The sequence below is a fragment of the Glycine max genome, unplaced genomic scaffold (assembly GCF_000004515.6).
Source record: "Glycine max cultivar Williams 82 unplaced genomic scaffold, Glycine_max_v4.0 scaffold_223, whole genome shotgun sequence".
NCBI classification, from domain to species: Eukaryota; Viridiplantae; Streptophyta; class Magnoliopsida; order Fabales; family Fabaceae; genus Glycine; species Glycine max.
The window spans coordinates 15083-29001 of NW_024464817.1; the positions used below are offsets into that span (position 1 = coordinate 15083).

At 33.4% G+C, this 13919-nt stretch overlaps 1 protein-coding gene across 9 annotated transcripts; it reads left to right on the forward strand.

Moving 5' to 3' along the window:
- The first annotated feature begins 1411 nt into the window (after positions 1 to 1411).
- On the forward strand, positions 1412 to 8390 carry LOC100809294 (AUGMIN subunit 7). 9 transcript variants are annotated; one of them, XM_041013736.1, is made up of 10 exons: positions 1412 to 1635; positions 1721 to 2334; positions 3055 to 3140; positions 3667 to 3728; positions 4598 to 4689; positions 4795 to 4920; positions 5666 to 5756; positions 6421 to 6528; positions 7167 to 7265; positions 7976 to 8390. In XM_041013736.1, the coding sequence occupies exons 2-10, from the start codon at positions 2201 to 2203 to the stop codon at positions 8168 to 8170; spliced, it is 993 nt and encodes a 330-aa protein (XP_040869670.1). In that variant the 5' UTR covers positions 1412 to 1635; positions 1721 to 2200; the 3' UTR covers positions 8171 to 8390. The 9 variants fall into 9 exon arrangements, with proteins under 9 accessions (XP_040869670.1, XP_040869671.1, XP_040869675.1 ...); XM_041013737.1 differs by having other exon boundaries at positions 2086 to 2334; XM_041013741.1 differs by having other exon boundaries at positions 1412 to 1632; positions 2106 to 2334.
- Positions 8391 to 13919: the final 5529 nt, after the last annotated feature.

Consider the following 13919-nt stretch of genomic DNA (forward strand, 5'->3'; position numbering starts at 1 on the left):
GAAATGAGTGTAGTTTACTATAAAATATTGGTATAAGTAATTTAAGTAATGAATGCATTTTTAAGTAAATGTTAAGATAAATAATTTTATGTTGAGAAATTGATTTTGAATTTAAAGTCACTTTTAAATTGAAGTGATTTAAAGTAGTTTATACATAATTAGATCCTGCTTGGGGTGGTTATTTTATTTAGCATTGAAATTTTAATAATAAAAATCAGTTTTGATTTTTTGGTGTTATTTTTTTTGTTTTTAGTTTTTAAGAAGTTGTTGCAAATTGAAGATGAATAAAATGATGGTGGAATAACGGTGGTGGCGGTCAAGGTTATCAAACTCGTGAGAATTTACGTAAACTCGTGAGAGTTTTATAAACTCGACTTGTAGACTCAACTCGTAGACTCGTAAGAGTCCACTTCATATAAAAATAATAACAATCTACAAATAACATATCAATTAAACATTTCAACAATATAATAAAGCAAAATAACAAATTATAAATTTTATAATACTTAAATAACCAAGTCTATAATGCATCACTAATAGATAATAACTTGCCGGTGTTACAGTAGTGGTAGATCATTCTCATCGAGAGAGAGTTTGATGTTATTAAAGAACAAGAGTTTGATGTTATTAAATGTGAGAATTTTTTTATTCGGGAACAACACACTAAATGAAGGTATGTTAAACAGTAAACAAATAGAAAACAATCCAAAATGACTTATATTTTAGTCTATTTTTTTAACTTTCTGACTCATTGACTTGATAGTAAACTCGAGAGTCTATCAAGTTTACTCAGAGTTTATAGAGTATACCCAAAGTCTACTAAAAGGAAAGTTTACACACAAGTCAACTCGTAGAGGGTAAGTGGACCCGTAAACTCGTAAGAGTTAGCGAGTTAACTTGAGAGTTTGATAACTATGGTGGCGGTGGCAGAATGACAACAATAATGACGATGAAATAGTGGTGGTGATAATGACAATGACAATGATAATGACGACTGTCGTTGAATTGTGATGGTGGTGAAAATGGTGGTGGTGTGACAAAAGCCATGATGACAATGTCAGTGGTGATGATGTTGACAACAATGACAGTAACGATAATGACGACGATGATGATGACAGTGACGACAATAGTGGTAGAACAAAGACAATATGATAATGGTGACGATGACGATAGTAGAATGATAGTGATGGTAAAGATCCTGACGGTGGTGGTTGTGAGAATTTGTTTTTTAAAACTAAAATCAAATTGAAAAATATTTTTTATTGATTTTAAAAATGAGTTAAAAAAAATCATTTGAACTCATTTTTTATCTAACACATCTTATTTTAAGAATTACATTTAAAAAAAATGGAAAACTAGCAACCACCCGGGGTTAGAAGTGTGGGGACACAATGGGAATTCTACACAAGTGAAACTTGAAATCTCTAGCTCACTGAGTAACGGCAGTGTGAACATCTTCCATAGAGAAAACGGACGGGGTGGTTATAGTTACTCATCATTCTCCATTGCTCCATTCTCCGCATACACTCACTACCCGCTTTTCTCTCTCAAACATCGTCGCCGCCCTTCCCTCCGATTCATCTCCGTCGGCCTCGCCGACACGAAACCGTAGACGAATAACTCCAACAATTCTAGGTAACCGCTCGATCCTTCACCGATTCGCATTTGACTTTTTGCCACCTCGAATTCCTTCCACGTCTATTGTAGTTTCCGTGAATAGATATGTTTGCCACCTTCAGGTTTGAGGCAATGCCATCGCCGGCATTGTAATTGCGTGTTCGGTAGATCCGTCGCCGGCATTGTAATTGCGTGTGCGGTAGATCCTTCGCCGGCATTGTAATTGCGTGTGCGGTAGATCCTTCGCCGGCATTGTAATCGAATTTCAAAATTTATCATGTCTGAAATTTTCCTGAATTTGATTTTGTTTCGAATCCTTCTGGAAATAGGGATTGCATTTGAAATATCTTTTAAATTGTGATTCACTTTGTGGTTCTAATGATTTTCAGATCTATGGACTGGTGTGAGTGATGATGTTAGTTGAGTTTGTTTTAGAAATTGTCCTAATTTTGTCTCGTGTTATGTTAGTGTATTTTCCTTTGCTCTTTTCAGTTCTTTCTTTAATATTTTGAGAGGAGCACCAGGAATCGTTTGGCACTAAAGAGAAAGTGAGAGAGGGAGATGAAATAAGTTCGTACTGAAGATGGCGTCGAGGCAAATGGAAGAGATTCGGAAGAAATTGGCTGACCTTAATTACCCGAGAGCGAATGCCCCTGCACAGTCCCTCCTATTTGCTGGCATGGAGCGCTATGCCCTTCTAGAGTGGCTCTTCTTTCGGTATCTTGTTTTTCTTTGTCTCTTGAAGTCCATTTATCTGTTTGGAATTTGAGGAAGTTTTTCTGCCGGAAAACAAGATAATGGAAACTGGAATTGCTAGGTCTTAGACTCGAGTAATTGGCTTTTGCGCAACCATTGTGGCGTGATGTGGGATTACTTACTGTGCTTGTGGTTGTGGGTTGATGCTCATTTTTTAAACAAATTTTGGGAAATCGTATGCTGTTTATTTGAATTCATTCATTCAGAGGTGAAAACAGGATGGTGAGAGAAGGGGTGGTAGAAAATTTGGAATCAAAATAGGAGGGCGAGCCCTGGTGCAAGTGCAACAGTAAAGTTGTGTCTTGTTGGTTATTGGTTCAAATCTAGAAATAGTCTCTTTGCATATGTAAGATTCTGTACAGTGACCCTTCTTCATACCTTTGCAATGTGAGGAGCCTTTGGCACTGGGGTACATGAGTTTTCTTGGTGCTATAATATTCGAAGGACTTAAAATGAAAAGAAACACAATAACTCCTTCTATTGCCTGCCTTTCCACATTTCCATAGTACTATTTCTCTTTTGTATCCTCTGTTTATCATGCATAACCCTAGCAATGCCCTCTTTCGCAGTATCTGACATTGTCTTGTTTTAGCCTATGTGCAGCACTACTACTTACACTTTTTTGATGTTTTCCTGTCCATGTTAAGAAGAAATGATCTTTGGTACTTGTACTTACAACAGGCTTTTAGGTGATAAGTCACCCTTTTCTCAACAAAACATACAAGGGGATGGCCTTGATCGTGATGAGGAGACAGGTCGAATTCAGTGTAAGTGTTCTCATTTTTGTTATGTTGAAAATTCCAATTTGGTTAGTTCAATACCTGTTATGCAAGCTATTTTTTTGACTAAGTTTGTGCCTTTTGCACACTTCTGCATTTGTATATAATAGTAGAGAAAAATGAGTTGTGTGATCAAGGTTGTGCTGTTTGGTTTCTTATAGCATGCCACTCAAAGGCAACCATCCTTGAATGCTGTAATTTTCTAGTTTTATTCTGTGTATATCCTGCAAAAAGATCCGCTTTATATATTTTTTTTATGCTGATAGATATTTGTTATTCCACATTTAGTAACATATTGCCAATTTCTTCTTTTATGCCTTTTTTTTTTAAAAAAAAAAGCTCTGGTGAAACAATCTTTGCAAGTTGCTCTCTGTCAATTTCCCTTTTGTCATTCATCTTCATCACACACTATGTATCTCTTTTTAGTGGTGATTATTTTTAAACAAATCTCTCTTGCACCTTTTGATTGTGTCTTCTTGTAGTAACTTTTCTTTTCATGATTTATAATTTGCAGATTTGGCTGAGATTGCTAAGTTTCTGGGTATTACAACAACTGTAGATACAGATGCCATTCAGGTTAGTCACAATTGATTGTGTCTTGCTCTTACTGTGGATAACAATGTACTTATTGCTCTTTTCTTTGCTATTCTGATCTCAGCTATATCCTTCTGTGTCAATTGTGCATACCTTCTGAATTGTTTTGGAGATGTCCCATTTTTGGGTTATTTTGTTTTAGTTCTTTGTTTGACATGCCATGTCTGATCACAATGTGGTAAGGATTATTAGTATATTTGAGCCTGACATATTGTTGGGAAAAAATTGCTTATGATTATGTTTCTGAATTATATGTACTGTTTTTAGTGATACCTGTAGACAACTGTTTTCAAGAGCTGTCTAGATTAGTACATGTTGCATCAGTGTGAACATTAATGATTGTGGTTACCTGGATGAAATAACTAGCAGATTTTAGTTATCTTCATGAACCCTTGTCTTGGTTTTTAAAGAAACATAGTTGTTATTAGTTAAGGGCTTAAAGCAGAAAGGGTTACAGGCAATTAGCTTATCTGGGAAATACCATTTAATGTGCTGAAGCACATGAATTGATTGGTCTGGTTCTGTCTAATTTTGTGTCTAACTAGCATGTACTATTAGTCATTAGATAACCCATTGAAAAGTTCCCTAAAATTCTGATCTAATCTTTATTGTTTAATAAAAGAGAAAAAATTCTTGTGTGTTAATAAAGAAAGGAGGTTATTGATAGGCTTGGTACTAGATTTGATATTTTTCTCTTGGATCCAGTGTCCTTGCTTGTTTTGATGGAAAAGAGTGAAGATTTAAAGTTTTATGTCCTGATGTGATATGCATTATAGTAATATTCATACACATTCTGGATTTCTGGTTATGATTTACCTTCAAAGCTAGTAAATATTAGTCAAATATGACAGGGGCATGGAAGCTATGAAGACCGTACTGCAATGCTTCGTCTTATTGTAGATCTAGTGGACGCAACAATATGCGCAGATAATCCAGAATGGAGGTTGTCCACTGTCATATATATTTCTGAGTGATATTTTTTTTCTATAATTTTTGTTTTGCAGAGATGGAATTGACATAAATTTTGTTTGTATTTTGATTCCTGTAGTGTTGACGAGCAGGTAGCCAAGGACATCCAATTAATAGACTCCATTGCAGAAAAACAAGCTCAAATATTTTCTGAAGAATGTAAATTGTTTCCTGCAGATGTTCAGATTCAGTCCATATATCCATTGTAAAAATTTCTTCATTTTCTTATGAATATTTACCTTCCCATTCTACATGACTATTTGAGTAAATATCTTTATTTTATAATGCTGGGCTTGCATTTGTATCTTAACTTACCAAATTATTTAACATTTGATATAGTGTTACCATATGCAACACACTAGGGCATATTTTTGAACAGCATTGGCATGGTTTATGATGCACATCAATTGTTGCTTTAAGTTCAGGGAGAAATATTCCTAGTACAAAATAACGAAATTGCAGACCATGGTTATGTACTGGAAACTGCTATTTAATAATTTGTTCTCTGCAAATATTACATTGTAAGAATGTAAACTGATGAATACCATTGAAAATTTCAGTCTGGTATACATAGAGGTAACCTTTTGTTCAATGGAAACTAAACTTGATAGATACTGATAGTTGTTTGCTTTCTTTAGTTAAGTAACAGGTAGCGAAGCTACATATGCACTCACAGACTTACACATTAAACACAAAATTTAAATGATGCCATCATTTGAGAGTTTTTTATGGTGTTAAGATTATTGTGTTTCCCTAAGTAGCAAGCACATATAAATCCTGCTCACACTTTGGATTCAGCAGTTGAATTTTATTCATTCAATTTATATATAAATATATAAAATATGTACTATTGATAATTCATTTGATGGAAATTATTTATCTTTTGCTAGTAAAAGAAATTCTATTTCATGAGATGTATTAACATTCTGGCCTTTTTAAACTATTTTCAGGCCAGATGTTTCTGAGCTGGAGTTGAAGTTTTCTGAACAATCAAAAATATTGTTGAATCTTCAACAAAAAGTTGATGACTTGGCATCCAAGGTTTACTGCAATTCTCAACCCACTTCTCTTTGATAGTTATATGATATGACTGTAGCTGGAAATAGATCAGAAGCTTGAATTTTTGTTTCTCTTTTTCTTTACAGCCATATTGTTTCACCTTGTTGATGTACTGTATGTTTGATGATTTTCTTTTGAACCTTGATAGCACTAATTTTTCTGTTTCTTGGTAAATGTACCAATCCTCTTTATTAACCTTTCTTGTTCTAGCTTTTTTAATTCTTTCCAATGATTTACTAAATGAGGACATGAACTAAATTTCGCATTGACACTGCATTATATTTTGGTTTCCTCTGCTGATCCTCTACAAGTTGAGCTTTTGTTCAATTGTCAGGCATTTGTTGTTGACAACTACTATTTTGTAAATATTTTTGTAACTATATGTGAAATAGGAAATTGAAACAGTTTTCTCAAACCAAGCAGGCCTTTAAATTTCCATTTCTTGTTTTCTTGAATCTCAACTCTCAATTCTGTATCTTGCCATGTTTCTCGACATTGTGTGATATTTTTCAAATTGTGTCATTTAATATCTTATTTTCTAATTCTTGATTATTATTTTTAAATGATGAGACTATGATGTCAACACATTTCTGAGTAATATTATTGTACTTATTTTGATACTGTTGCTATCATATCCTGTTTGTAGCATGCTTACAATCCTGATGAGGAGTATACTGAGGTGGAATCCCAATTGCGGGCACATTTGGAATCTTTTCTAGAAACAGCTAGAACATTCAATTTGATTTACACCAAGGTTTGGCCAGGCTTTGCTCTAATTTGTTTTACAAACCCTCTTATCCAATTTGTTCAAATCCTGTCAAATAAATATTTAGTGTATTATAAGTGAAGAAACAGTCCTGGCAATGAATGGAACTATCATTGTTTTTAGTTTCAACTAGTCAGGGTTGTATACTTCTAAATCCCCTAATTTGAGCATCTAGACCAGAATAGCTGCTTCATCTAGACCAATGGTGATCTGATCACTGGACTGCTACCACTGAAACTTTAATTGTAGTTGACCCTTATGAAAAACTGGATAGCTCTGATTGTAATTGGTACACAATTTTCTGGTGCCATCAGAGTCTGGGCTGGTTTTAGTGTCTGACTGGATATGGCTGAGAAATAATGAAAGGACATAGACAAAGAATGCTTATAACTATATCACTAAAATCATGCTATCTTGCTTACAATGTACTGGTGTACTTCTTTAATGTATAAATTTTGTTTTGGTTTTATTTTTGGTAAAAGACTATTAGTCTTGTTAACATTGCATTTGATGAATTGGAAGTTTCAATTTGAGATACTTAATTTATCTAATGATTTTATTATACTAATTATAATGGTGGCATACTCATAATATCTGGGGAAGCTTATAAAAAATTGCTTGTGTAGGAAATTCGTCCATGGACACACATGATGGAGGTTCCGCAACTTCATGGATTTGGACCAGCTGCCAATCGTTTATTGGAGGCCTATAAAATGCTTTTGAAGGTATCCTGCTTATGCTTGGCATAAATGCTTTTTTTTTTAAAAAAAAAAAACTATTATTCTGTTCAAATTGTTAGAAATTTAAAATCAAGTGATGCTAGACATAATTCGAAATTAATCTATTAGCAGTTACTGGTTAGTTACAGAGATACCTATTCACAAATATAGAACTCCTTTTATTGGTTCTGGCTGATCACCCTTATTTCAACATGTTAGCTGGTCATGCTTGAATTTAATTCTTATTGTCTGCCTCTCTTCAATCCCTCCAATTTTGCTACTCAGGTTGAATTTGCTGAATTTTTTTCCTTTTTCTTATCCCCTCTTAGTCCTCCTTTTTAGTAAAATGTGTATTAGAATGTGTTAGCCTGTTAGAGAGTGTATTGCTAACACTCCTTTAAATTTTAAGGAAATAGGGCTAATATCTTAAGATTCAATAAACAAGGAGTCTGACCCACAAAAATTTGTAATTTCCAATAAATATTAAACAACGGGAAAGAATATATTCAAAAGAGTGTGTTGCTAACATTTTTCCTTAGAAGTTATCCGTTAGTATTTGATAATTGATACACTTGGTTTCCATTAAACATTGCTTAATTTCTTTTGCCAGTATGGCAAGTCAAGTGAGAGGAATTGAGCAATTAAAGGAAGCTATGTTTTGAATAATATTCTTGTTGACTTTATTGACGATATATGTATGTGCTTATTTGCAACAGTTTTTGGGCAACCTACGGAATCTTAGGGACTCACATGCAGCACTTGCCTTCGGTTCTTCTGAGACATCCGACGGGCCTTCATCTGTCACACGAATAATCTCTGAATGTGAATCTGCATTGACAGTCTTAAATCGTGATCTTGGAATTCTCTCTGCTTCCATTGCTCGTGAACAGGTAGAGAAGATGAACATTTGACGAAACATGAGAAACAAGTTATTAATCCTTATTCTTTTGGATTTTGTGAACTTGTGCATAATGGTTCATATTGTTGACATGATGTGTGCTGATGTGAAGTCAGCACGGTTGTCAGACTGGGTCTATGTAAACTTGTGGAGGGTCTGAAGTGTGACACATAGACTTCACTTGTAAACTGAGAAGAGTATAGCTAATACAAAAATATTATTAAAAAACCTAACCAATATCCAAATGATATATAAAACTATTAAATCATGTAAATTATGATTTGTGAATACATAAAATAAATAAAGGTTTAAATATTAAAGTACTCCCCCATTTCTGAACCCCGTTTTTCTTCTCCTCCCTCCCCTAAAAGAAGCTCTACCCTTTTTGTTTGGTTCGAAGTGTGGCAGGCTATGGTCCATATTCTAGCTGCCTAGTGGCCAAAATTGTTGAATACATGTTCTTGAAGTGAGATTGACTTGATTCTTAACTCCACAAATATGAACTTCATAAGCTCCAATGAGATATTTGCAAAGACACTTTGATGCTTGAGGTTTATATAGTTTATGAGAATGAGATGGATTGCCATTCAAGGTTGTCCATGCACTAGGGGTAGGAGTTATATGTTATTCTTGCAGTACTGAGAAGACTTTAATCTTGGGTCCCTTTGCCCATGGCTACATGTCCACCGACTTGAGTTTGGCCTTAGGTCTAATTTGTAACATTTTCCTTTTCAATCAATTTGTTAAGAAAAACTCCACTCCTCTTGGCTTTTAGGAAGATAACCCTTGCTAGCTTGTGTCTGACCATGCAACCAATCACCTAATTCCATCTAAAAATAGAACAAATCTCCAATGAAAAATCTAGGGTGCTTTCTCCTTGTCACGGCTATTGTCTCACTTATCCTCCACCGATGTTAAGATGCCCAATGAGTTATACACCTTTCGTGTTCTCATCCTCTTCCCCTTCTAGGTTCGATAGGTAGCAGTATCCTATGCATATCGCTCAACATTGTGTCTTTGAAAGTGTGCCCTAGTCGGTGGTGTTTAGGTCTCAATATTGGCTACAATGGGTGATCGGGTTATGGTGGGGATTGTTGTGGTGTGTGATGTGAATGGTGGCCTCTGTTACCAAAGCATGGTCCGATGAGATGCAATTTGGTCTTGAGACTATGATTTTGTGGATGCTAGATATAGGTGATGGTGCCAGTATTGTTAAATATAATTCCTTCTTAGACCAATTTAATTCTATGAGTATTATTGAAAAAAAATTATATTATCAACTAAAACTATTTTATTTAATTATTTTTGTTGATCTTGATGAATTAAGTATTTGTTTCTTACATATAGAATAAGAAGTAGTATATTTTTTATACACATACCAAATAATTTAAAGTGAATGAGTGTGTGCTTAGTTTGCAGGTGTCAACTTTTAAAACACTCCAACAAAGTAAGTATCTGTCTTGACATATTGACTCAAATTGATGTTTAAGATTTTCGACATCTAAACAAACACTGATTCTCATGTTGGTCCAAGTCTTAAAGGTCTTGGATTCAAATTTTATCATGAGTACTTTTTATGATTTTTAAACAATGCATTGTCTTGTGATATTAGTGCCATATTTACCAATTATGTTAGCATCAGAATTCAGACAACTACATACATCAGCACCTCACATATCAACCACTTTAACATTAGATGACCCTGTCAGTACCAACAAGCCACATGAACAACAAAAATTAAGTTAGAAATTGGACATTAAAGTGACGAAGGGATCAATTAACTAAAATCAATTAGCACAATTAAAATTTAGGAGATAAAAATGGCAAACTTAAAGGCAATTAAGCCTTTTTTAAGTTTTTATATTGTTTCCTTTTTTTCTACTACCATTAAAAGATTTTGTTTTTAAACATTTCTTGTGATACTGAATTGATATAAACTTTTCGAGAAGGAAAAAATTTACACGGTTTTATAGGTGTTGTGCAATTTGAATTAGAGTTTCATATTGGTAACATGCATGAGGACATCGTTATTGGCCCAACACCATTGTTATTGGTTCCTACCAAGTGGTTGAAAAAAAAAATTCTTTAAAAAATGTCTTGTCTAAGGAATCACATTTTTGTTGTGTATTTATTTTAATTTAAAAAAAAACACAACAAAAATGTAATTTTGTATACAAAATTTAAAATAGAATCATGATTTCGATTGTGTATACAGAACAGTGTTATCAAATGGCGGCGTTATGGCGGTTTTGCGTGGTGGAAATTTGAAAAAATGCCACCGAATACCGGTGGCGTGGCGGGTTTACAATGGCGGCCGCCATAGCCATGGCAGTCATGGCGGTATTGCGAAAATAGCGGGTTTTTTTGTTTTTTTCTGCGCGGTAGGAGTTGGGCTGACCTGACCCAACCCTACCCGTTATGATATTCAAAAGCGTAGCGGGGAAACGCAGCACAAAACGCAACACACGACCAGGAGCGACACCCTGCACCCAACAGCGACGCCGCACGCAGCAGCCACCATGCACCAGCAATGACGACCCCGCGGCCCGCACGCACGACCCAGTAGCGACGAGCACCGGCAGAGGACCTCGCGACGACGACGAGCATTGATAGACGACCCCGCGAAGGCGACACCGCACCGACCCCGTACCCTCACAAAGGCGAACGTCGCGGAACAACTTCAGTGTGATGTGCTTTTATTTTTTTTGTTTATCTTTTTTTGCTGTTTGACATCGTTTTTGATGTCTACAGCTTTTTTTTTTCATTTTTCTATTTGACACCCTCTTTTTATTTTTGACAGTCCCATTTTTATTTATTTTTTCTATTTGACACCACGTTTTTTTTTTTTTTTTTCTGTTCAGTCCTCTTTTAAATGGCTGAACCATCCACCATGACATCCGCCATCCGCCATTTATATTGTGTATTTGTTTTGACTTAAACAAATAGAGAGGGTGATGTGGGTTTAAATTCTTTTATTGGATTTTCAAAGTTGGAATGGATCAATAGTAATTCTTGTAAGGGCCAATAGCAACTCCCCATCCACAACTCTTTAATGCAAACCTTTTTTTCACTTATTAGGGTGCCTGAGTCAATGGAATAATTAATCAATCTTTAGAGTTTAGGTGATATTTTAGGAGCTCACATCTCAACTTTTATTTATTATAACAGATAATAGGTAGATAATGGACTTTGCATGGATGTAAAACTGTTAAAAAAATTATGAAATCTTGCAAGAAAAGGTTTCATGGTTTCCCGTATATTTGGTCATTGATCTAATTTGTTCAATAGCTTACTTTGCATTCTTGTTACTAGATTTTGAGCTACCTATAACATTTTGTATCATGAGTGCCAGCCTTTTCTTTTATTAGGCCTTAATTACTCGAGTTTTCAAATATTTGGCTTTAATTAGATTGTTTATCTAACCTTTTCTAATCTATAATAGTGGTATTTTAAGATATATTATTGAAATTTGTCGATAAAATTATATATCACAATAATTATAGGAATTTTTATTTTGTAAAAATATTTATTTATTTATTATTGCATTTTTCTAAGTTTCATTCATGTATTATAAATTGAAATATACAACTAGTTTCACTTTCTAAACTAGATATTTTCAATATTAATTTTCTCCTAACTTTTGGATATGTGTTTCACACACTATTCTCATAAAATTTCTCTCAGTAATTTTAAAATATCATCCTCTTTTTTTCATCTAGATTATAATCATTTGTCTACTTCATTCTATCCTATTTTATCTGTATTTCTAAATTAAATTTTAATAATTTTAATTTTTTATCAATAATTAAAAACTAATCTCATATCACAATTAAAATTGATAATTATAAATTTAAAATAGAATTTATATATTTAAATAATTTTTTTATTATAATATAATTTAAACATTAAAATTTATTTATCATGAATTTCAATTAGATTAAATTATTCTTTTTATTTTTTTTATTAATTTGTTTAATTTAATCCATTAATTTTTAAAATCGAGTCAATATTATCTTCTTTTTTTTTTGTCTAATTGATGCTAACGACGTGTAACTCTCAAGGACATGTGCCAATTTTCATATTTTCTGTGGTCAGATAAACATTGTCATGGTCAGACAAAAAAAATGATAACATTGATTCAATTTTAAAAATTAAGAAACCAAATTAAATTTTATAATTATAAAGAGACAATCTGCAATAATTTTAACATTTTCGTTATGAAAATTAAATAAAAGAAGAGTTAAAAAAATAAGGAATGTAAATATAAAGAATTTAAAGATAATACACTGAGAGCTGATAGTGAATACTTTAAAATTAAAAAAAGTTATATAAATCCTAAAAATATTAAATAAGTATACAACTAAATATTTTATATTTTTAAAATTTTTTCATTTAGAACTTAAGAGCCATGAACTACAAATAACTATGGCTACAAGTGATAATAACTTAAGTCTTTTAATAAGTATAAAAATATTTGCATCTGCGCTCTTGAAGTCCTTGTTGAAAATTAATCTGTAAATTTGATAGGAGTATGTTATGTCTCTTTTTCCATATTGTGATGTGTGCGTCTGTCACATGAATTGTCCTTGAGACATGTCAAATTCGGTCACTTACACCAAACAGTTTCGTCAGCAGCGGCAGCAATCATGCCATAGCCTTTTCTTTGTTTTTCTTGGAAACTTCTCTCTTTGATGAAGTTTAAGTTTTGCACAACTCAATATTAATGCGTTGCACCTTCATGCATGAACATGATGCAGCACGCCTCACTCACCACTCACATGCCTAGCTTCAATTCTAACAAACGTCCCCATTGATAAAAAAAAAAAACTTGCCAAGTTTACGTAGTTTCATTATTAATAATTAATTAATTCAATTACCACCAACTTTGTTCCCGGTTTCATCTACCTGTCAAAACCAATGGATTTCATTTAATCATTTTTCTTTATTTTTATAGCTTTTTGGATTAGCTAGCTATGCCCAAGTCACAAGAAAAGCCTCCCTTTAATTTCCCTATTCATTTGATTTTGCTATGTATGTTTTGATCCCCCTTTTTGTTTTGTTTCAATTCGCCCCTGGATTTCAACTTCCAACGCCTTGCGAGTGCAACAACACTGAAACAACATATGACACTTTATTTGACCAATTGCGTCACTTTTTCTTGCAGCCACGAAATGGGTCCATAATTAATAACGTAGCAAATTTTCTTTGATTCTGCCTCCCAATTTTTGGTTTGTGTAAGAGACTAACAAGTTGGCATCAAACCGCGGTACAGCCGTACGGAACCATGTAAGGTATTAGGGCTTTTTTATTTTTTATTTTACAATAATCATACTAAGATTTTAACTATCTCATGTATATTACTCCAAAATTTCCATCATTAAACCTACCCTAATTAGGGCTTTTTTTTATTTTTTATTTTACAATAATCACACTAAGATTTTAACTATCTCATGTATATTACTCCAAAATTTCCATCATTAAACCTACCCTAATGGTGAGCGTGTTAACACGTTAGGTATTAGCCTACTAGGTAATAGATATTTTGTATGATATAATGTTTACCGTTAAGCTATTCTACCAAGTTAATACCATGTTGGGACATGATTGATATAGAAATAATTTTATTTCTTAAATATGATTAAGTATTCTTGATTTGTGATTCATATACATGAACTCTTATAGTAAAAAAGAGCCCAACTCATTAAATACGAGTTTAGTACCTTACAGAGATTCATATCTCACTATGGTCGAAAGTCATGTAC